Source organism: Centroberyx affinis, unplaced genomic scaffold, assembly GCF_046629955.1.
Source record: "Centroberyx affinis isolate AG114_WGS23_722 - 3 ecotype Tasmania unplaced genomic scaffold, CSIRO-AGI_Caff_v1 ptg001173l_1, whole genome shotgun sequence".
Classification (NCBI taxonomy): domain Eukaryota; kingdom Metazoa; phylum Chordata; class Actinopteri; order Beryciformes; family Berycidae; genus Centroberyx; species Centroberyx affinis.
In genome coordinates this window covers 359,703-385,084 of record NW_027279703.1, presented here as the reverse complement: position 1 = coordinate 385,084, position 25,382 = coordinate 359,703, and the positions used below count along the sequence as shown (strand labels likewise).

The 25,382-nt window shown below is 41.1% G+C and overlaps 1 protein-coding gene across 2 annotated transcripts in view; it reads right to left on the bottom strand.

Moving 5' to 3' along the window:
* Positions 1-25,382, bottom strand: part of igsf21a (immunoglobin superfamily, member 21a) — a 179,374-nt gene that overhangs the window by 67,289 nt on the left and 86,703 nt on the right. For both annotated transcript variants that reach the window (XM_071524295.1, XM_071524296.1), the window contains exon 3: positions 1,689-1,810. In XM_071524295.1, the coding sequence (XP_071380396.1) occupies positions 1,689-1,810 (122 nt within the window). The remainder of the gene's footprint in view (positions 1-1,688; positions 1,811-25,382) is intronic.

The following is a 25,382-nucleotide window of genomic DNA, read 5'->3' as shown; positions in this document are numbered from 1 at the left end:
ACTTCCATTAGTGTCACTCCGCTCATCACATATTGTTGAGAAAAAAAAAAATTTGGAGTTATACAAAATGCTCTGACTTTCTAAGTGATTCAGAATATCGAAGCTTTCGTTTTTGGTCGTACAAGTGGATTTGTCAGATTGCTGAGGGTTTATAGAGATGATTTATCATTCTCAGGTGGAAATGGGAGATTATCCCAAGTCAAATTTCAGCTTTCGCGTTCCCTAGTAGCGCTGAGCTGCTGTGTTACACCATGGAGGTAGGACCATGACCAGTCAGGGAGAATTCATCCCAATGGACCTGGTGTGACTGGGGCACGAGTCCCCATTCCTCTCTGGTTGACTAACACAGGCTAAGCACTCTGCCAGATACAGGTCAGTGCAGGTAGCATCCAACTGTTTCTCATGCTGCTTCATTTGAAATCCTCCCCCTTCACTGTGCTGTGTTTGAGTCTCTCTCTCTCTCTCTCTCTCTCTCTCTCTCTCTCTCTCTCTCTCTGCGTGCACGTGTGTGTATATGTGTGTGTTTGTGTGTTGGTGGGTGTGGGGGTCATATTCCTGTGTGTACACTCGTGTTCCTCTGTCTGTGTGCATGTAAGTGTGTAGCCCATTCCATTGTGATGATGCCTACTCTCCCAAAGGGATGGTAGGATTGTCTGGATACATCATCCTCAGCTGGGCAACCACACCAACATGAGAAAATAGAGAGAAAGAGGGAAAAAAACAGAGAAAATACTATGAGGTAGGAATGTGGATGAGTTGAATCAAAGAAAAGGAGCAGGACAAAGAAGAGATGAAAGAGAAAGATGAAAGGGGGGGATCATTACAAAAGGACGCAAAGTGCGATACATTCCATTTTTAAGTGAAGTCACGGGTGCAATGTTTGGCCTTTGTGTTGCTGAACATTTAGGCAGGGAAATGTGCAGGAGGAGAGCCAGAGCAGGGGGAGCAAGCAATGAGAAGATGGGCAGAGAGAAACAGCTGCCAGCCGTATTGTGGAGGCCTGGGGTAAAGGAAGACATTCCCCAGGACTCCTCAAACATGTAATCAACCCAAACAGAGCCAGATGATTCCTCCTACTACGACTCCCTCTATCTCTCGCCCTCTCTGGCTCGTTCTCACAGTGAAACCTGCTAATGCATACATACACAGCGGGGCTCTGTATGCTGGGTTCAGAGAGGCAGAGGGCGAGGGAGGAGTGAAGCTAGACGGCATCTTCTCCAAGATAATGTGCCGGAGTTGAGCGGTGCTACCTTGAATATATGCGCTACTGTGGTGGGAATAAGGATTGGCCTGGCCAGATGTTGCCTAAGACTTTAACACTGAACTCTTTATCCTGAGAGGTGGAGTGGCTGATTAGAGTTCGCCATTGCCCCCTGTCCTCATGCGCTCCCGGCCAAGACAATAATGCACTGACCCCTTCGCTCGGTCATTCCGGTCTCGCCCAGTCTGATCAACAGCAGATGGCTGGGAACTAAGTTGCGTAGCATTGAGCAGCATCCATCTCAGTGCTTTTCCTGTCACAACATTAAGAGGTTGTTTGAGTAAGCAGCGAGTTTAATATTTCACAATGCGCCAGTGCCACAAATTGAATGGAGGCTACATTCCTGAGCCAAGGTAGAGTGGGTATACGAGCTGATTTAAACAAGTTGTCTTGTTTTAAATTAATGTTAATTGATTTTGAAGCTTACCGCACTGTTGATTGGTACACGAGGTCTTCACGTCTGCGGTAGTCCTCCATGTGAGAGTAATTGGTATTAAACATAGCATCGTAGGTGAAAATTTTCTGCTTGATGGTGCCTCCGTCTGTGACCTGTCAAGAAAAAAGGGAGAACATTAATAAGATGATTTCACTAATGATGGATAGGAGAGGCATACCTTTTTTTCCCAGAGCTTCCCTTGTTGTCCCCCTATCTAATATAGCAGAACATCTTGGCCCAGGGCGAAGATAGTACTCCTGCCTACAATTATTTGAATGATCCATTTACAGCCATGATAAGCACATTTCTTCTATACGTCTGAAGGCGGGGGGCTGAAAACTGCCGACATGATCAGATCAGTGAGACAGTCACTTAGGGAGCTGCGGGTATGTGTGCGTGTATATGGTTAAGTCTTAATGAAGACTGACACAGCACGGTGTTCTGTATGTGTCTAGCAGTCTGCTTTCTGCAGAGGTAATGGCTTGTGACGAGATACTGCAGAGGTAGGGGGATAGGATATTCAAAACACTGGTGTGATTTTTTTTTTTTTTTGGTGGGAACGGTAAATGATGGAGTAGTTCTTTCCTTTCTAATATTCACAGGAGAGAGGAAGTCACTTAGCATTTGAATGACTGTGATTTCTCCTCTCCTCAGAAGCCACAGACAGACGTAAAGGAAAAAGGGTGACAGGATTTTAATGGAGCAACTAATGCTGCTTTGAAGAAGGAAATTGTTGGTGGGCCAGGGATCCTTCTTCCCTTTGCCAGTGAAGATGGTATCGTTCCGTCGGCCAATCCAATCCCCTCAGTGAGGTAAATAAAGTCAGCGCATTTTACGATTCTTCCCCTGCATAATGTACACACCACCTCATGAAGAGACAATACTAAATTGTCTTTATTTGAGCAAACAATTCCCTGTGCCCTGTGAATGACTGTGGGGTAACTCATATAACCTCTTGCCTCTAGAGAAAGCAGATTGCCTCAGGCTCCGTTTGCTAAGTGGTGCTGCACAGGGAGTTGGCAATGCTGAAACTACTAAAAGCATGAGCGTGGAAATATAAAATGCATCTAGGTAGCATTTCTGGGCTGAATTACCTTTGTCACCTGTAACCAAATAAGAGGGTGACTTTTGGAATTTTTCAAGACTTGCTTTGGTTCATTTTTGCTGAAGTACCTTCTGTCATCAGCATGAAATATTAAAGGTCAAGATGATTGCTTACAAGAGTTTCCAATAGGGCTGTCAAGGGCTGTCATTAATGCTTGCGATTAATCTGGAAACCTTAACGCATTAATTTTTTTTAACGCAAATTAATCATATTACCAAGTTTGCCCCCAACTTCCTCCCGTAATTCCAGCGCGGTTTACCTGGCTGAATTACTGAAAGGCGTGGCAAACGCAGATAACACGATGACTGAGGAGACATCCCCCAGTGTGCTGAATGGCAAATTTCATTTTAAAAAGCCTCCAGATGGAAGTTTAGATAAAACCAAAGTTGTGTGCACATATTGCAGTGATGAACTGTGGTTGTCTGCTAATTAAGTCTGCAATTCATTATGGATGTTGTGGGCAATGCCAAGCACTCCGTGCGACTTTTTTACTCAGCAAATTAAGAGATTCTAATTTTAATTCAGAAATCATCAAAACTAAGATGAAATGTTATAATAAAGTAAAAAAAAACTCTGATTCCTCTAACCAGTTTGTCATGCATTTCTTTATTCAAACACCACACATGTATTTGTTTTATCTCCCCCAAAAAATACAAGTAAATACTAGTATTTTAAACTTGTGATTAATCATGATTAATCACAGCCTATTATCGTGATTAACAATACTGACAGCACTAGTTTCCAAACTATTCACTTGTCTTGAGCACATTCACTATAGACTTTGTGAGTGACACCACTTTTCCCAAGAAAAGTTTTGGCACCCTTCTCGAGGACCTGAGATTATTATGGCCATCTGCTCCTCTTTTAATATCAATTCAGGGGTGTAGACACGGGGCAGCGATGTGGCATCGTTCCGAGCTTTACAGGGAGAGGCAACAGGGAAAGGTCAGCCACTAAAAGCAAAGCCGTGTAGGAAAATTGGACTTTCCGACCACCCTGCCTTGTGCCACTACTGTAGTCACAGTAATGGACCTTTTAGAAATTCGACCAAAGGGAGTCAAGAGGCATTTCTGTCTGACATTGCTGTACAACACTTTATGTGAAAAGTGTTCTACAGAGCTGAACAGAATATCATCCTTGAGTGTACTTTAAATGATATGAAAACTGGGTGTGCTGCACATTTTTACTAGCTAAATGATGAGATGTCACTGAGATATATACATTACAGATTAGTACAGTATAAGGCAGACATTTATAAAGACAAAGTTCCAATGAAATTTGAGGGGTTCATTTCCTGTTACATGCCTCTCTCTCTCTATCTCAATATCACACAGTAATAGTGCCTGGGCAAGCACTTACAACACTTAAGACTACTATCAAATATCCTTTCTCTCTTCAAAAGCATTTTCCCCATCCCTGTTTACAATCTTCAAAAAATATATATCTGCTTCTGTTTCTGTCGGTCTCAAAATAATATGCTACCAATAGGTTTGAACAACTAAAGCCAGACAAAGAAGCATAAAGATCTGTTTTTATTCAGCTCATCTATTTCTTTGTTTGTTTTGAGCAGCCCACAAGCTTGCAGTTGCACAGTCAATCTAAATCAATGTCAGTGTAAATGTTATACATTGTTTTGACATTCACATTCGGTATTGTCCCACCAGGGGACATTTTTGGTTGTGTTCAGGTTTAAAAACAATACAATAAACAGAACCACATCAAACCATGAGATAGTGCTCAGGAACAAAACAAATCACTGATCAGTAAAAGCAGAACGCAAAAGGTGCTAATGAGCAGAAAGCATGTTAGCAACGGCTACTTCATGTGCACAATCAGCAAATCAATAGCAGTTACGTTATGCACCCTCTGGCAGCCATATTGGAGGTCCTCAGCTCTTGGGCAACAGTGGGTGTGAACAGCTGACTGCATTACCAAACAGTCAACTTGTATGTCTCAACAGAATTCAATAGACATAGTTCATTTCTGTGCTGTTTTTGATTGGTATTGAATCATTTCAGCACTGACACTTCTAACTGATTTTATGTTTAGATGTCAGCTTGTTAGCTAAACATAATATATGCTCAGCTAACCATCACTGTTGGTAACACAATTGGTAACACTAGCTAACATTTAGTAAAAGCTTGCATTAGTAGTGGCAAAAGTCACATGTTAACATTAACATTAGTTTGGTTTGATAAATTAGCCTGTTAGCAAGCTAGCAGTGCCAGAAAACAGGTGTTTGTTTAGGTTAACAGAGCTGACTCTTAAGCTACAAGCTGTAGTGCTCTAAAATAGAGAGTAGGGCTACACAGAAAACACAGTTACTAAACATGGAAACAAATCTACCATATTGACTACTCACTATTACATTACTGAGTTGACATACACCCACAAGACAACAGTGTTTTTCAAGATGTTGCTGTTCTTGAAGCCTGGTAGTTAGGCTATATATTTAGACATTAATTGCACACATCCAGTTCTCCAATTGACCTCTATAATGGCACCAGCATTGGTTGCTAGGAGATTTGTGACTCAACTGCAGAGCCTCTATTGCATTTGAATCTCTTTAGACCTCCAAGTTGGACCTCTGAAACGCTGGCGTGAAGGTAGGAGTGTGGGAGATGGTGAGGACAATATGATAGCACATATCTTCTTTAGGACCATACTGTAAATGTCTGTGAGCTGAGCCTGACTCACCTCAATAACCTTGCTCACCACTCTGCCAAGCCTGCTCTTAGTAGCCATGTCAGTTTTTCTGTCATTGAAGAGCATGCATTAAAGGAATTCAGTTTCAGTTTTCAAAATACAACTGTATTTACTTTACTTGTAAAGAAACTTAAGAGTGGAAACGTCAGAAGGCACTAATTCTGAAACCATGTTAAGACATTATTCAGATGTTTACAGGTTATTTGCTACATTTGTGCAGTAAGTTGATAGAAAGTAGCCTATTACATAATTTGGGTAAATTAGTTTTGATTTATTTTTCAGATAAACTTAGGTGTAACTGCAGGTTAACAATCATTAATTTAGGATGACACTGAAAGTTATGGTGTATGGTGTAAGTTATGGTGTACTGTGAAATTAACTTGCTATGAAGGTGTAATTGGTAAGTCGATTCAAGTCAATCACATTGCGATGTCCATCTTTTCTATAGTCATTGGATCCATCATAGGCTATACTCTGATGTTGATTTACAGCTCCTTTTACTTGGGCTACTCTTTGTCAGCAATTACTTCTCTTCCACATGTTTTTTTATTTTTCTTTGTTTTTTTCTGTGTTTTTTATTTTATTATTTTGCGTAATAAATTTAAAAGAGAAATATATCGTAAACTAATGGTCACTCCATTTCTCCATTTCACTCATCCTGCATTCAAAAGTCATGGAATTGGTAAACATTTTCTTTTTTAAAAAAAACGAAACATTTCAGTCATTTCAAACACAATTTCCATTTCTGTGAGGAAAATCAGAATTGCTGTAAATGGAGGGGGAGAGAACTGGCAAGGCTGTTTTGGCATAGGAAAAAAAAAGGCCTGCCTGTGCTTATTTATACAGATGAGCAAGTGCAACTACTTTTAGCAATGGGTTACAAATCCCCTGCAGGAAAACTCCTCTCTCCAAAAACATTACAGTTGACTTTAGAGTTATGTGAGGCTTCATAAACCAATGCAAAAATGCTCTGCTGGCCCTGAAGTACTGAGGTGAGTTAGAGACATTTTCTAACCCTCTCCTTTTTCACAGTCCATCTAATCCAATAGGCATTACAATTGCTCCTGTCCTCCCCCTGAAGAACCTGGTGGATAATGCAGGTGTCAGATTCAGGTTGTCTGGAAGCTGTAAGGATCGGAGAGGAGATTGCTGCTGCAGACAGGTCACCTCTGTGACACCCTCTCTTTATCTATCCCTCCTTAATGATTTCACCTCTTAATTAAGACTGACCCGAATCCCCATGTGTAATAAGTCTGGAAGAATCCACACATCAGTGGATGTCTCCCTTTCCCCACAGAGGGAACTGCTTTGTGGTATAAATGACAGACTAAGGAAGGAAGAGACAAGTGAGAGGGAGAGAGAAACTGTGCCAAAATGGCTGTACAAGAGGGAGGGCAAGAGGGAGATGAACACTCTTTGATTGTGGAAAAGCACCGTTGGGGAAGCAAAGCTTTGCTACGACTGCTTTGTTGAATCCAGGCCATGCGCTGCATATGAGGCACAGAGGCACCAAAGCCTCTCCAACACTCCGCCATCTGGAGATATGAAAAAGACAGTCATGGGTGGTGGAGAGTCAGCTACCCCTCCCTTGTCTGCATCATGGCAGACACTGGGTACAGGCTGAGGGGATTGCTAGTGGGCTAAAGAGGAACCCACGACAGGTAGCTAACAATAAGGTGAGTCGGGAGGTGCTCAAGACAGGGTCCTGTGGCTCTCCTGAGATGTGGTAATGCAGAGATCTCGCCAGACGGAGGGTGGCCTGTGTCCTTCCTGGCCAGCCAGCTGAGATGACTCTCTAATGATGCTTCCCATTATTGGGGTCAGATTAGGACTGGGTCTCAGGGGTTAACCAAAGCCCTCCTCCCTCCGCCTGTCTGGGGTGGGCCTATTTATAGGCTGCAGCTGCATCAGCAGCCACTGGAGGAAATTCAGCTAACACACTGCAGGCCAACTGTGAGAGATTCAACCTGAATACTGCCTCATAATTTCAGGCAGCAGGCAGAGAATCACTCCTGCAAGTCCTTTCCAAGTTGGGTAGAAAGGGAGACGGAATAAGGAATGCATGGGAGTATGAGACTGAACATATTCTAATCCCCAAGTACACAGATACGAAGGACCCCATGGAGTTTAATATTATGCCAAGACAGAGTTGAATAAGAACAGTATGTCCACCACATGAAATCTTATAAGTAGACAATAATGGTTTTAGAAGAAACTTTCATTCATATTCTGCTAGCATGTTTTTTGTGATCTATCGACACATCCTACACTTCTGCTGGATGGACAGCAGCATGGCTCTCAAATAATGTCTTAATGAGATTTATTCCCATTCAATCCCTCATTTATAGATTTAGACAAGCAACAACAAAAGAGATGATCAGAGCATTGTCATGAACCGACTTGGCACTTTCCTTCATATCCGGGCTAATTTGCCTAATATTATTATCTCACAAAGGAATCCATTATTCTAAGACAAGAGTGTCTTTTTGAAGCAGGGCAGAAGCATTGAGAGACATTTTCTTAGATGGAAAAATGGTATAATTACTGTAGGCAAGAAAAAAATGATACAATATTGTCATTTGCATAAAATCCAGATGTTAACGTGTCCCAGCGCAGGACGGCAAATACAGGATTTTGTACCAGCAAAATCCCCAAAATCTTGAGCAATTTGGAGAGTATTAAAAGAAAATGAAAATGGATGAAACATAAAAATGTTTGGACTAGAATGACCTTTTTAATTCACGAAAGCATGAGATCCTGCTCTGAGTCCATCCCATTACGGTACATTATGTCGACATCAGGGGGACAACAAGCCATCTCTCTCATAACAAATCCTATTTCACATCACTGAGACTTTAACCTACTGTAGCAAAGAGGCAGACAACAGAGCAGCACCTGCACACTGGGAGGCATGCGGTATGTGCAGTAAGGGAGTGGTGTGGTACAACAATAACGCACCGTGTCCCAGTGAGGTAAGAGATGAAATTCGTTGTGTCATTGCTTTTATGGAGCACAAAGCTTGATATACTAGGCACACTATAGAGGAAAGTGGCAAAAGTGTTGTACCTGTAAAAGTGTAATAAACCGAACAAAATACGATGCAGTGGGATAAAAGTGCATCATGTATTAACTTTATTAGTCTGCAGCAGTTAGTGCTGCCAAGTGTAAATACGGTGAATGCTGAGGTGTTGATGCATATGCTGACTGAGGTCCATAGGTTATACAGTGAGCTGTGATGGCTGCCACTGTGGATGTTCTGTATAATGTTGATCTTCATTGGGAGAGCAGATACAGCGTGCAGCTGTTGGTGGCCCTGCCTCTTAACCTGTGAGTGTATAGCGCTCTGTGTGCTGCGCCCCCCTACCGGCTGCTGAGTGACAGAGGACTTGGTTAAAGGGATTTCATGCTTCCCGACAGGCTTCTCTCCTCCCTCTGTCTGTCACTACTCTCAGTGGGGAACCGCAGCTAATTCAGGCAGGTAGCTAACTGATGATGCAAACGTGTACCTTTGATGCTGAGGAGGGCTCATCATGCTCTGCCATGCTAATCTAAATGGATGCTGAATTAGCAGGAAAAATGAGTTTAGCATCACCTGTAAAGCAAACTTGTTTTTTTTTCCTTTCTTCAAAACTTATGTAACTGAAAATCAACAGGCTTTAGCACAGGCTTTTAGCATTTCAATTTTATTTTTTAGGAGATTTATCAGAAACATGGACCTACTGTAATGACACAAAGTGTAGTCTGGGGACTCTGTTGGGTCCTTGAGGTCATACTAGGTGGTTCCCCAAAAAAATATCACTGGCATAGGTATTTGTCAGTCAGCATAATGAGAAGATATACCTATTAATTTGACTATTCAGAGATCAGTGTGAAAAAGCTTCTCTATCAGGGGGTTCTTGTCAAAATCTCTATCTATCTGGGGATACCGGGTATGACAGATTTCTTAATTTAATGACAGTCTTCCTAATTTAATATTAACCAATGCCATAGTATATATAAAAACACATGGCAAAGATGAACATCAGCGTGACTGTAGATATTTTTTCTCGCCTGTTATCGGTGTCACATGCTCTCTGCTGTCACTCATTTTCATTCCAATATAACAGAGTACAGACAGGTTGGGATTGGGTGCTGCTGGAGCTGCCAGATTACATGTGAGGATTAGAGCTGGGCTTCATGGAAACTGTGCCACCAACAGGAACAGCCAGGCTGCACTGAGCTGCACCCTGGAGGGAGCAGGGTGAGGGTCAGGCACAGCCAGGGTATAAATTCAGGCAGTTAACCGTTATGCAAGCGTGTTATCTAAAGCCATCTGAGACAAGGCCATCCAGAGATAGTTATTATGGCTGTCATTCTGAGGGAGACAGGCTGACTGTGGGCTGACAGTAAGGGGGTGATGAGATCAAAGCAGGCCAGACTTGATGGAGACTGCTGATCTATATCACTTATTCTACAAGTACCAGGACACCATTGTCCGGACCACATAACCTTAGTAAATAAATAATAAAAAGGATGAAGATTGAGATGGACAAGGCTTGTTCTTTAAGTGGTACATTCAACACAACCAAAATTCCTTTTCCCTTCAGGGAAAATAGGGGGCGGCGCTGGCCTAGAGGTTAGAGAAGTGGGCTTGTGACTGGAATGTCACTCTCTCACATTCCGGGACTGGCTGGAAAAATCTAGGCAAGGAAAGTGAATGAGTATCACCTGCGTCTCCCTCAACAACGTCTCCCTCCCGCTGAGGTGCCCTTAAGCAAGGCACTCGACTTCAATTTGCTTAGTGGAGCTGATCAGTAGCAAAAAATAGAAGACTGTGGTTGTACTGAGCAGCTGCCTGGTATAAATGTTTGGAAATGTGTGAATGCAAACCAGGATTGTACTGAAAAAAAGAGTATGCATGCACAGCAAATCCCTTATCTGGATAACGACGCCACAATAGATTGCCACAATATTATGATAATGACCATGGTTAAGTGTAGACAAAAGTGTATACTACTTCCCTTTAGTTTATTAGTGGAAGATTGCTCAAAAGGACAAACAAATAAGACCCATAGCAACCACCACAGCTCATGAATGTCAGGGCTGAAATCAAAAAACGCATCAAAGCACTGCAAGCATTGAAGGTGGAAACAAAAAGCATTGCGTAACTTCAGCAATTAATGACATGTTATGTAATACAGTGACTCAAACTACAGATCAAAGAGCTTCATCAAGGACAGACAGGTAATGAGATGCAGCACCAAGGTGAGAACATCATTGAGTGCGCTTGTCCTTAATCTGTTTGATCAATGAGCACTAAGTGACTACACATTCACACCTTCCTCTGACAATGTCTTAATCAGACAGCTGGCAAGCCGTGAGGTGCTGAGCAAGTAGGACACAGAAGGAAAACAGGCTCCATAATTTTTAAAGTTTGTATTGTGCCACCCAAAAACTTGAAGTTGCACGGATAACAGAAAAATACATACACAATGCAAACAGTCTTCATAACTCGCTTGGTTAAGCCATTGGGAATGTAGATATTTTGCTGACAAATTACCAAGTTAATTACACAATTCTATTCATGCAAGACATATGCATTGTAAACAGTACCGATGGGTTGGAGGTAGCTTCATCTGCAAACCAGTGCAAGTGGTGGCTCAGTGGTGTAGCATCTTTAAAGTCAACCAACAAAATTACATTTTGAGAGCATCTTGCTTCCTTAATGTGAAACAGGATGTTGGAGTGGGACATAACGCAGGGAGGAATCACTCAAAAGTGTAAACCAATGGGATATCAGTTAGGGAGAGAAACAGTTTTATTTGATGGGAGGGTCGGAAGGGCTGGATTGTTCAAAAATCTGTGATGGTTTTATTGGTTGGAATTTTTATATACGGCTCCTGGCACATGATGAATTCGCCACTAAAGATTTTCCACTTTCCAGGAAGCAAAAGTAATTCGATTTTGATATAATATATGATTTTGGTCATTTTTTTGGCATAAACTGTACTTTGAATGAGCTAAAAAGACAAAAAAGTCAATTTCAGTGTGACTTTAAAAGCAAAATCAGCCACTCAATCACTTCACAGGCCACCATTTCCTACAAAGCAGGCTCCAAATCAGAACCAGAACCACTTTATTTGCCAACTTCAGTAAATGCACAGGAATATTCTTTGCTGACATTGGTGCGGGGACAAATTGACCACAAACACAATTACGTAAGTGCACACTGGCACCCGTGGCACAGGAACAATAGGACCTCACATTCAGTGAAAGACATATAATAGAGAATTGGGGTCTTGAGAAGTCAGTCCAGAGCAGATAGGACGATACTGTCCACTATACTGGTCCATTTCAGGGGCAACATGGTATTTCCCATTTGCTGTATTTCCAACCCATTCCTCCACAGCTGTTGGTCCAGGTGGTTGAAACAGTGACCCACTCATCTAACCTCCGGGCTGCTGCAACCTCACTTCACCCTCCGCCACTTTGTCCCCGTTACTGTACATGCATGTTCTGCTATATGCAAAACCCATGAAATTCAACACCAGTGACATGCACTGGTGACAAATTCCAAACGATTTAGGTATGGAGTACGAAACAAGCTGTGTGGCACCATGTCATTAAGTGGCTTGCACATGTGAATTATGAATGTTAAATCTGGGGACGGTGGTAGCCTGAAGGTTAGACAAGTGGAATGAGTAACTCTCTCCCCTGCCTTAACTCACATTGAAATGAAACTGCGTGAGGCACTATACTCCCAATTGCTCCAGTGACGCTGCTCAGTGGTCATCGGTAAAAGACTCCGGTAGCACTGTGCAGCTAAGACATGTGAGTATGTGTATGTGTGTAACCTTCCCTGCCACAACTCCCCCAGGCAACTGCTGTACATGTGAATGTGTTAATGGTCAACTACCCTGGGTACGAAAGGGTTAAATGCTCAAGGCAAGTAGATTTAATGAGATGAGGAAGTCCTGGAGAGAACGCCACCAATTTAATATGCTACTTGTGATGTGGCTGTCACAAAAACATTCTCGTACGATCTCAACACAATAAAAAATGCCAGAACGAGTGTGATCGGTTATCAACTTGTCAAAGTACAACTGTCTGCAGGAATATTTTTCCTTCATTATGTAACTAATGATGCTATTGTGCCTACCAAACCAGTGTCCGACAACATTTTTCCATTTTCCTCTTTAGATCACAGATGGGGGTGGGCACACAAGGGCACACAAGTTGGAAGACAGATGGTTTTAAAAGACATCAGGGCCACTGTGGACATAACGAGTCTGCATATGTCTGCAGCGACGCAGTCCCTTCCCTCCCCCTTTTTTATTCCTTATCCTCCAGATAACTGGAGTCACCATCTGCATCTGCTGGTTTGATGGATATATGGGGAATGTTATTCAATGCATAAATCGTAGAGCAGGTTGTGAGCAAATAACAGAATGCTGAATTTGGCAGAATACTAAAATAGACAAAAAGTTTTGTTTTTCTTCATTTGATTAATTCTACGGTTGAGTTTATTATGATGAAGCGGTTTCAGTCTTGATACTGTAAGAAAATTTATCACTTGAAGAATCCTCTGACAGAAATTGGTTGAAAGCAGAAATTCACATAGGGATTATTGTGCAGGACAAATTCAAAAGGTTAAAGCAATATCCAACCAAATGATTGATTTCATCTGCAAAAAACAGTGGATTCCACCAAGTTAGTGCTGCCGTTGCTTCCCATATGAGAAAGTGTTTCAGAAATTCTGTTCCACATATTCATTTATTTATTCATCTAGGTGATGAGGTGTCAAGACAGGTTATCATGGATTAATGTACAGATTTGAACCATTTCTTATTCACATTTCCCATGCTAATCCACTGAATATGTATCCTGGGTTGGGTCGAAATATTTATCTGTCTGTAAAGCGTTCAGCACAGGGCTCATTTCATGCTTAAATACGTCAAATTTCTAATCCCTAATGTGGCATGGGCCCTTTTTCCATTTTTAATAAGACATGCTTGAGTTAAATTGAGGAAGCAGACAGTGGCACACATTATTTACTCCTAATGCTTGTTTCCAGGGTGACTTTGTCTCCTCATTCAACTGAGCTAAGTACTGAGGAACAAAAATCCTAATTTAATATTAAATGCTTCCATTTTTCTCATTTTCTCTACCCGCCTAATCTCATGTTCCACTGTTTTATCTTTTTGTCTCGAGGTATCTGCAGAGGTAGCTTTGACGGTAAGGTGATACCTTAATTGTACTCAGACTCTAAATTTATATCTGATCTGAAATAAATCAGTTAGGGACCATGATGATGCAACATTAATTAAACATGAGAATACTGTTAATACTTGGTCCAAGATGTATGCATCTTCTTTCCAAACTTCTGTTGTGATCCCTCAAGTGACTCACGTTGATTTATCATATTTCAAACAACACATCTTATTAAAACGAGAAATGTAGGCTATTTTCTGATAGTGACTCTTTAATACATTTAAAACCTTTAATCTTCCTTGTTCATGTCCACTCAGTAGAAGGGGAATTGTGCCAAAACTCTTATTTCCCAAATGTCTTCCTTAAAGATAGGAACACTGCACCTCACCAAAGAACTCAACCTGTCAATGAGCCCAGACTTTATTCCTCATTCCATTCAGGATGGTAATATGGGCTTTCTTAATTAAAAAGATGGTTCCCATATCAGATGCTAATTAACAATACTGGCACTGGCACTACTGGCAATAATGACCAAGATAGCCATTCAGAGCACAAAAAACCCCCCAAAAAAACATGAATTCCCTGAGACATACAGTAAACCAACTCCAAATTATGAAATTATTACTAACGTGGGAAACTTGTAGGAAATTTGTAGAGTTGGTAATTACCCGTAAAATGTTACCGAACTTGTTTACGGCACGTCACTGTGAGATTGTTAGCATATGAAACAGAGAGCTGGGCTTTAGTTAGTAAAAGGCTATCAGTTATAGCACCGTCATTAAGGAGTGGTAAACATATCCCACGATGCAAAACAACACCATGCTGATTGGAGGGAAAAAACATCCTATCACATTATCACAATATTCCCTACAACATAAACTAAAGGTCAGATGTGAGAGTGGTTCATGAAATTATATAAAGTGTCTATTAGCGGAATGTCAGTGATGCAGGAGAACATCATGCACTCACAGCAGGAGCCAATTATTTGTTGAAGAAAATGCATGCGCACGCACGCACACACACACACACACACACACACACACGCACACAAACAAATTTCCTCCTGAAATTAAGCTACCCCAAGCCATTTGAGTTGGAGTTATTGCTTATATCAAAATATTATGATTAATAATAATAATAATATACAAATATTCCCCTCTGGGTATGATGACACCAGCTCTGTTGACATTAAAAGCTCTCTAAAGTGACAGCGGTGCTTTTTCCGAGGCAACACATTTTGCAAGTTCCTAAACAAACAGGTAAGTGTCAGCAGCCTGACAAGCCAGGCTATCTCTCAGTGTGAGATGTCTGACCCCCTGACCCTCACAACAACCTGAAATTACAGTAAATCATTGCCCATGCTGACTGAAAAAATCTCCCCAAATCGTAACATTGAAAAATTAAACTTGATTTTGTGTCAGTTTTGTTTACCTACTGAAGTTGCTACCTACTGTAGTGATGAGGAGCTTGCAAGTCTCTCCTAGCTTGTAGCTAGTGCAGACATTTTGCTAACATGCCTGTCAAACGTTTGAGCTGATAGGACTGAAAGGGTTCCCTTTGGGCCCACCTTATTTATTTATGTATGTGCTTAATTATTTATTTGAGATATTCGATTGATCCCTGCAGCAAAACTCTCTTTTCTCTTGCCCCCTTTCCACAGGGAGGTCAGACAGCGGGGTCGGCTACAGAACAGCACCCCAGGGGCTGATAGGGATTCAGTGTCTCGCTTAAGGGCAGGGGTAGGTAGGGTGGATCCTTACCTATGGGGTCTTGAACCTGGGCCTTCTAACTGAAGAACAGTCGCCCTAGTTTCTATGCCACCATGCTGCCCCAAATCAGCCCAGCTCCAGACTCCTGAATCGCGTCCCGCCCACTCTTCAGATTTTGCCAAGCGATTCAGAGAGTCTGGTGTTCTAGTCAGCGGCTTGTTCTCGCTCAGAGAAACAATCGAGCCAATCAGCGCCTTTGCAGGCAGGACTAAAGTGCAACGGTTTTTCAATGGCATTTCGGCAGAATAATATTTTTTGAAATCACCCCCTTAACCAACATATTGTCTTTGTAAAGACATTATATATTTTTGTCAAAAACAGACAACATTCTTTGTGAAGTTAGAAAATACGGCCAGCGTGTCACTGAAAATAACGTCAACAGTGATTGGTTTGGGGAAAATCAACCCCCTCCAACAAGGAGGCAATCTCAGGCTGAATTATAGACTGCGAACAAAATGGCCATTCAGTCTGAATATCAGGCTAGCCCCAAATTGTAAGATTAAAACATTTAGATTAAACTAAACCTCAGTTTGAGTACTTTGTTTGCCTTAGTTGCTAGCCAGTAGTGAGAATCATGTAGCTCTTGCTCTTGTAGCGAGTATAGGCATCTGTCAAACATTCAAGCTGATAGGACTGGAGGGGTTTTCCTTGGGCCCAGCTTATTCCTCCTCTCCTGTCGGACCAGGTGGCCAGACACGCCTCTTGCTGTGATCAACTTGTGAGATAGTCTGGCTTGTGATGCAGGGCGCTCGGTGGGGGATAAGAGCGTGGAAAATGATGCCGCTGGGTGCCAGAAGTGTATGTCCTTGCCTTGCATCATTTATGGTGCTGAGATGGACAAGGGGGCTAGACCCCGTGCGCCCCACAGTGAGGGGTGTCTGGACAGAACCACTAATCAGACGAGACTTGGGAGACGAGCCGCCCATTTGATCTCTGCCCTTTCCCTTCTGGGCACATTCTCACTGCAATGAGCCATCAGCTGGCCTAATGATGAGCACCAGTTACAGCTCAGCTCACTACCACTGTACACAGTACTGTCTAAGCTTGTGTGTCCCTCACATGCACGCTCCCTCCAAGCTTTTGTACTCGCTCCCCTCTCCTGCGACTGTTGAAATCTGCAGTCCAGGGAGGTGCATTCAGTCGCACAGTTCATCTGAAAGGGAAGCAGTCTTTGGAGTCACCAAAGACAATGGTTTCCAATTAGAGGAAAGAAGCTTGAGAAAAACAATGTGAGGATGTCAAGGCATAAATGTTTACTTGCTTGTGGCAATGAGAGAAGAAACCACAGCCTTGATTCAGGCTCACTGCAAAAGGGAAGAGAGTGGTAGTGTGCAATAGAGGCCTTGTTATCATCTGGGGACTAAAGAAATATAAACTGTGTTTTAAAGGGGGTTTGGTCATCTGGTGAGGGATGGGGGATTACAAGGCCCTGTGATCAAGCAACACTGGCTAATGAAGCTGGAGACAATAGTAACACGACAAAGAGGGAGCAGGGTGCAATAGAAAAGCAGAATCCAAAAGAAGAATCTGTCTCTTCTTTCTTTCCCTCTCCCTCTTCCACAAATCTCCTCTCATTAGTCTGTTTCCGCGTGTTGTGCACATCACTTCAAGTCAGCTGCAAGCAAGAGCTGTCACATGAATGTGTGAAAAAAGCTATTGTTTCCTTACTGAGCGAGGCCTTGGGAAAATATTTCAGTGTACAGTGAAATCACAGACTGATACTGCAAAAACCCACATGAGGCAACAGGGGGAAAAAAAACTGAAAAGTATTTTATGTTTTTCTTATCACATAAGGTTAGCTGCTGACAATCCTACAAGTGAAATTGATGTAGGCTTCTTTTGTGAAGGTCAATTGTAATTGTGTGATGGAGGTACTTGGAATTCTTTATGCAGAGCAATGGAGGTCACATGATGAAATGATTGGTGCTCAGTCTGAAAAGCTTGCAGGCTAAAAGCACTCTAAAATCCCAATGGTGGTCGAACAGGGCAAGAAAGTCATGAAAAGCTACCAAAGGTATTTGTCCATTTTGAAGCCAATGAACTTCACTGTACAGTTAATGTCTGTCCAGGGATTTGTCAGTACAAAACCATGACCCATTAATTAGCAAAGTATGAGATAATAATATCTTGGATTGAAATGGCAACTCTTCTGCCCTACATTCCACTCTTTCATATGGCCAAGTAGGTGAGAAAACAATGTCTTTTGCTGACAGCCCATATTGCTGAATAGGTTTAAAAAGACAGATAGGGGAATAAAAAATGTTTCTCTGGCCTTTTTCTAGCATCACAGACTTCTGACCTTTGTCAGCGGAAGGAGAAATGTTTTGCTGTGCTGCTGGGCTATGAAAGAAAAGAAAATAAACTGTGGGTTGCTGTAAGAGAAACACCATATATATATATATATATATAGATGTATATGTTTTCATGCACACAAATATTTAGCTTTGATGAGCAAATCTGAAAAACGCAATAGCCGTAGGATAAAAGCATATGAAAGTGCACACACCCACCTAGTTTCACTGAGCAGAGAGACTCTTTTAACCAGTTACTTATCACAGTGTCGGACTGCAGTGGTGAAACTGACATGCCATACGGCAACGCATTTTCAAAGTACGGAAATCTGTCAGTCAAATGCTAGGTTGCTGAGAAGACCCAGGGGAGGGTGTGGTTAGCCTGCATGAGCCACATCAATGGATCCAATCAGATGTCTTTCTCATTCAAAAAGCCCCATTGGAGATGTTTGCAAAAGACTACTGGCGTCAGAGCGCTCTATCAATGCATCGCAGCTGCTTTACAATTCAGTTTATCTCTCTGTCACTGTTCTCAACTCAATTTATCAGGGAATTCGCTCAAGCTGTACATTCAGTGCATGTTTCTGATACAGGGAGAAAATGCCTTGCGTCAGAGATATCTTAACAGCTTTCAAAAGATGCATAAAGAAGCCCTGTGACAGATTTATCTAATGCAATAAATTCTAGCTGATTTTTATGTATTCCTGCCTTTTATGTGACTATTTGAATGGGGTAATTGAACCAGTAAACAACAAGACACTTTAAATACTTGATCCGCACTGGCAAGGTACTCTGCTGCATGTGAATCAAGGTGTCAGCAGTTAATTTTAAATCAAAATGATGTGTTTATTTGGTATAATTGCCAGAGTGACAGTATGATATACACAGTGTGTGTCCAAAATAAGGTTTATGCGCACAAAGAACTTTTATTATTACAAAGCATATTGCGGAAAAAAACCATAATCAAACACTGGCTGTGTTATTGAGTAAAACGAAAAAAATATATGCTAGGCTGCTAAGACAAAAATCATTCAAAGGTGGACACCACATAAAAATACATTGCAGTACATTTGCTACTTTGACTCAGAACTTCACCTCAATAAGGCTATTTGATGGTCTTGATATTGTTGTTGCCTTGTAACACTGTAAGTAATCTGGAGCCAGGTCCTCAGAATCAACCAACTATGGCAGTCTATCTGTGAGTGATTTACCGCCTGAGTGTACATGTCAGGACAGCTACGTCAGAGGTGCGTCAAACAAGATTAGAACATGTAACTTTTAATTGAGAATACTCCTGCGATGGCACTCTCACAGCTGTCTCGCCCACTTCTCCCATAAACCTTACTCATGCTCCATGGTGCCTCCAGTGATGATTTCAGCGAGGTAAAAAATGATCTAAAGTAACATTGGCAGCTGATCAAACAGGCCGGGCTTATCAGCAGATTGTGTTTTCACTCAGATACTTAGAAGTTAGGCTGTCATAAAAGTTACCAGATAACAGGGTAGGATACACGCATATAGTTTAAGTTTCCGGAAACAAACGGCATGAAAAACAGACGCAAAATTCATAGACTGTTCACACGAAGGCTGTGGTCAGCAAATTGAGATGCTGTATGCATTTTAGTCGATGATTTCTGTGCTTTCTGTTGGCAGCGCTCTACTGTGCTGTGACTTGGTCAACAAGGGTGAACTTCAATAAGCTTTTTTGTTAACAAATTAGTGCTACGCTAAAACAAAATGCTAATAATCTAAACATATTTGGCAGGGAGTACTTTTTTCAGAAAAAAAAAGAAAGGGGAAATGAAGGATTTAATTTTGCATGATGCCGCCTGGCTCAGAATGCCTCAGTCATTAGCTTGGTGAGGAAAAGGGCTTACCCAGACCATATATAATCCCAGCTGAGATGCAGGCTTCCGAATACAGCCCAGAATCACAGCTTTCTCAATAATTATGACGAAGACCATAGATGAAAGGCAGCTCTTGGACTTTTAGCATATTTCAAAGGCTATACCTCTGAAATTTAAAAGAAAAATGAGATATGAAAGCCTTCGGTTGGCTGCTATTAAGGATAAACAGTGGCAGTGGCACTATGCCTGAAATAAAGATAATAAAAGAGGAAAACAGTGGCTTTTGTGGTTACATGGAGAGCTCTCATTAACTCTCATAATTTATGTAAGCACTTGCAGTAAAATCTTTCTTATTTCTTAATTACCATTTTTAGGCTGTTGTCACAGAAGTATGCTCAACGTTTAAAACAATCTGAGTGAGACCACTGTTGTGTAAAGTATAGGGTGTGGGGTGGGATAGATAGTAATAGTGGGTTACCTCTTCTGTGTGCACGGTCCAGACTCTGACAGTTTCATTAACATTATAAAATGCATCAGTTGGCAATATTCTAATGCCCCTTCCTCCCTTAAAAAAAGCAAAGCTCAGAGGATGTACTGGCATTTAAAGGCACTTTATTTTACAGTTGATTGGTGCTGTGAATTAGCAAGCTCTAAAAAACAAATGTGTACTATTCTTTAATGCCAGGGAGACTCTAGAGATGTGCTGTACTAAGTGTGTAGTGTTGCATGAAATGCAAGCTCAGCTCTGCTCTAAAAACTGGTTTCTATACCCCAAAGTAAATCAGGCTTTATAATATGTTGACCAAGGTAATAATCTGTAAAATCCTACTATAACATTTAAAAGTAAACATTTATGCTTGATATGGCAAATACAGATTGGATCAATGCTATCTAAAGCAGCAATAGTCTGAAAGGCCATGGCTCTTTCTTGCAGCTTTACCGGTGCTGCATATCTGAGTGGGCCTCTCACAATTGTCATTAGTTCAAACTATGATGTATATCACCGTACCACTGAACAGTTGTGTGCTTAAGCAGAATACAAAGCAAGAGAAAAAAACTTCCCACAGTTTAGTGAATCAAAAATCAAGGCCTTAAAACAAGCTTTTTATCTTAACTAGGCCACAGCAAAGTAGTTTCGCATCTCTACGGGGTGTGAACTTCTTTACTTACAGCTAACAGCAGGAACTGTGGTCCCTATTCACTGTTGTAACACCTTTAACTAATGCAATTTTTCAGGTATGCAGTAGTACACAGACACATGTCTAGAATTGTAGACCACTGTGTCATATAGCTACTCAAATGCACTCTGCTTTAGAATGAACCAAATCACCACCTACAGTACGTCTCCAAACATTTAAAATGCACAAGGATGATGCAATTCCCTCTGCTTCAGACTGCAGTATGCTGATTGATGATGTATCATGCTTTGATCTCTTTCTTCTTGATACATGTCAATGTACTTTGTAAAAAAGTTTGTTTCTGATTCTCTTGTAGCAACACCTTCCGAGACTGTCTAACCAGTTCTGCCTGACCCCACCCTGAACTTTACTGGGAGATTTAATTGGTGTGGAAAGGAGAAAAAAAAGTGTTGCAAATGTTGTTTGTTGTGTTGTAGAAAAGCTTGAAATGAATTAAACTACTGAAGTGTTTGGTGATTTATTGACTGATGATACTGACTTTTGTTGAGCCACTTATCACAACGGTACATGATGGAGAAATGGCAATGGAGAGACTAGACTGAAGATTTGTTTTTGTTTTTTTCCCAAAAATTCAACGTCATTGTTATGAAATAGTATAAGGTCATATGAAGCAGCCATCCTTTTACCAATAATGTTACAATCCATAGCAGCACAGGCATTTATCACCAGCACCAGAGGGAGAAATTGGTGGGTGGTTTTGTCAATAGTTCAGTTTGTCAGTAATGGGACCACTAACATAACACTTTGCCTTTGATCAATCAGGGTCCAATGAACATGCGCTGCATCAGCAGGGGGGGAGAGAAACCATCAACACCTAAATTACACAGATATCTCTGTTGGCTTGTGATTCTAATTTGTTGGATCACATCAGGATAAAAGGGGATTAAACACAGTGTTCAATTTGTAAATCAGAGGCTACTGGAGCACAAAGTGCATGCAAAAGGGGAACGATCCAGCCAGGTTCAAAGGTACTGGCGTGCGCCTCAGCTGATAAAACTGTTGTGACATAAAAATGCTGCGGACGTATGCATAACCTCCACCATGCTGACATGCCATGGGACACATTAGTACTTCAAAGCAGGAGGCCTAATGCACAGTATACAAACAAATGTCTGCTTAATAGTCATGGGCTTTAGGTTTTTTTTTTAATGTTGTTTTTTGAGTGCGCTTAAGTTATAACGTGAGAGAGTAGGAGTGTCAATTTGAATAAAAGTATTAATAGGGATACTGAGAAGCTTCCAGATGACAATATTCAATAGAAGGTAGTACTGTCTAATTCCATTTGGTAAAGCCAACAGAGTTTTAGGAATATTTTTTGAGAAGTAGGCATCAATCATTGTGCATGAGTCAACTTCACTTGATAAGTAAACAGCTAGCAGTCAGCAGAGAGGTGATTGGTCAGTTCAATAAAATTCCCACCTCCTTTCAAGAACATCTATCTGAGCCAGTCTTTGTAGAAAGAGAAACAGAGATCTGATTAAACATCAAAGTCTTCCTGGATGCGTACAGGGTGGACGCTTGGTGATGACCTGAAACAAAAGTAGCTTTTTTAGTGACTATTTTATAGAAACCAATAACAGAGCTACTTTGTTTTTCAATGGCAGAATAAAGAGGAACATATTGAGTTTTGTAATTGATATTTTAACAGGTTTATTATCTGAAGTTGATGATGCGCGACACCTAAAAGTTAAACGAGTGAGAATTTCACATCCGCATCTTGGATATCATATAAAATTCGACTTTCCCATTTGTATTTACAACTTTTTTGGGTCATTCAAGTACATTCTACCCATAATTACAATATTTCTGGCAGCATTTGAAGGCAGCATCTGCTTGCTACTGTGGGATGATTGTTGGCGCAGTGTAGAACATGTGCGGAAAATCTAGGAGATAATGAGGTAAATATTGGACTTTTGGACCCACAGTGGAAGCTTTTGGTTACACTTGGATTATGCTGCACGAGCTGTTTGGAGAAATTTTATGGTAATTTTTGCCTTTTTTGGAACTCTAAAAAACCACAACCCGACCACTTCTGTTTGGAGTATTTCATGATTCATACATAGCTAGCTTGTACAGTAGCAGTCGGGGTCATAGGTGATAAAAGCAGCTGCCTGGGTGCCCTGCAGTTAAGGTTGGCATGGAAATTGCTCAATTTGCACAAAGATAGCATGCTATAACAATGTTCTCACCCATGATTAATTACTTGAGAATACGTTTTAGGATATGACCCTAATGGGGGATTGGGCAGTCGCTGCAACTGCATCACAGCAAGCTAGTTTGCATTACAATTGAGCCTTCACAGCACAAAGAGGTCAAAGCCATCTGTTGCGTTTAGAAAAAAAAGAACACAAGAGAAGAAGTGAGCTAAAGACAGAGGCATGTGTCATCATGAACCTTTTCTATTCTGTTATGTCACATTTTTGACTTCAAGATAAGTGTGTATTGCTACACTAGAAATTGCTAGCTAGGAAATAGTTCAATGTTACAAGCCTCCCTACCACTCAGCTCAAGTCTCTCGTTTACAAAAACCTTCGCCACACACAGAATGAGTGGCTATTTTTTTCCAACTCGAGTTGTGGCTATTTCATGATGGGTTCAGCTCTAGTTTTTACATTTTAAATAAGTCATAATAGCTTCACTGTCCAACTAGGTAACTTCATCCAAATTATAGGCAGCATGTTTGCCTACAACCTACTGTACATAAAAGATTGGGCCTCATTTTTTTGAGCTGAGGTAACAGCTGTGCTCTCTCAGGATTTTGCAGCAAAAACGTTAATTGAATGTAACGGTTCTTATCAATCCATTATTTGGCAATTCATGCGTTTTAATATTTGCATTAAGGTTGAGTGTAAATATAGTGTGCTGTCTGCTCCATTGTTGCATGGGAAATTCAACAGAAGGTTGTAAGCTTTGAGTCAGACTGATAAGGGAAGGCAACAGGTGCGGTTAAGGGTGATAGGCATTTAATTTAACATGAATAGTAAGGCATAATTAGGTTTCTGCTGTTACAGAGGTTTTGTGCTATGGCGGGCGGGGGGCACCAGCAATGCCAGGACCACCACTGAGTTTGTGACATCCACCAAATGTGCTACAGCATGCTACTAAAGATTAGCATGCTCCGTATCACACTTAAACACCGGACACACATCAAACTGCTATGAGTCTTCTCCCAGCACAATAAGTTGACCTTATTAGCCAAAAATTCAGTGTATTACTTTCCGTAAAATGAACATCTATTCATCATTACTTAGAGTTTAATTAGCAATCACAGTAATTACTTAGTAGATCATGATTTATTTACTAACACGCCACATTACATACTACAAAGGAATACATGTATAGCATACTTGGAACATAATATTAGTAAGAATAATTAAGAATTATTAAGAATTTGTGTTATATCTGACTGCATGGATAGTGTTGTCACTAGATAGGACCAAGATAGGGAAAGAGAGCAAGGACGCGAGAAAGATCATGAGCTAGATTCAAACACATAACAACAGGACTCCACAGCCCATGCCACCAGGACTCTGTGATCAAAATTTAATGGATTTAATAACTATGTTTTATGTATATTTGAAATGTGAAATATTTCAAGAATTACAAAATGAGTGGTTTCAGTCCACAGCTGCAGCATATACAAAACCTTCGCAAAATGTTGGTCCAGGCACAACATGCCCACACTTGAATCTGCAAATTGCAATAAAAATTAGTCAGTAAAGTGTGAAGAAAACAAAAGATGTCTTGACAAGCTCACAAGTAACGGTAGGCTCTGATACTTACAAACACACACACACACACACACACACACACACACACAAATAATACGAGAAAGGAGATACTAAGCATATGGCTTTTGTGAACAAGACCCACAATCTTTCCAAATTGCCTTTGCCTTAATCCTTCAAGATGACATGATTAACAACACAAACTTAACTCAACGGTGACGCAGAGCCTGAAAAAGCCAATGTCAATTGCTCGGGTCTTATGGCATTTAAAAAAGAACTTGATTGCACAGATGCAATCTCGACTTTGAACATCCTCAGAGGCTCTCTGGCAATAACTACCATGAGAAGTAGCTGTCATGGCTGGTACTATGACTCACACCAAGCTAGAGAATGATGTCCTGAATGAATATCCTTTAACCCCACTGGGAGTGTGCTGTCCCGCTCTTCTGATGTCTTTGAGTGTCTTGGACCTAGAGGTCAGCATCTCATTTTACACGGACCAAAATCTATTACAAAACCTATCTCTCCCCACATGCATTAAACCCACTGGGGGAAGAGAGGTTTTTCTCTAATTGTTTTTCCTTGGCTGCTGAGCTGGCCTGGTTATGAGCGAGGCCAGTCCATATTATGGGTCTGAATGCTGAGCGGGACCCATTATTTATCCACTGCAATGAGTGGGATTATTCAAGGTATTCATTTGGTTATTTTTTCATAACATTTCTGGGTACATGTTTTGAGATTATAGGAAGGAAGTTGCCTGCAAGCATCTTCACAAAAAGCTCTAAATTAATCAAAATTTTACACGTACTCCATGTACATCAACTTCTGCAAACCTGCAGAAAAAAAAACA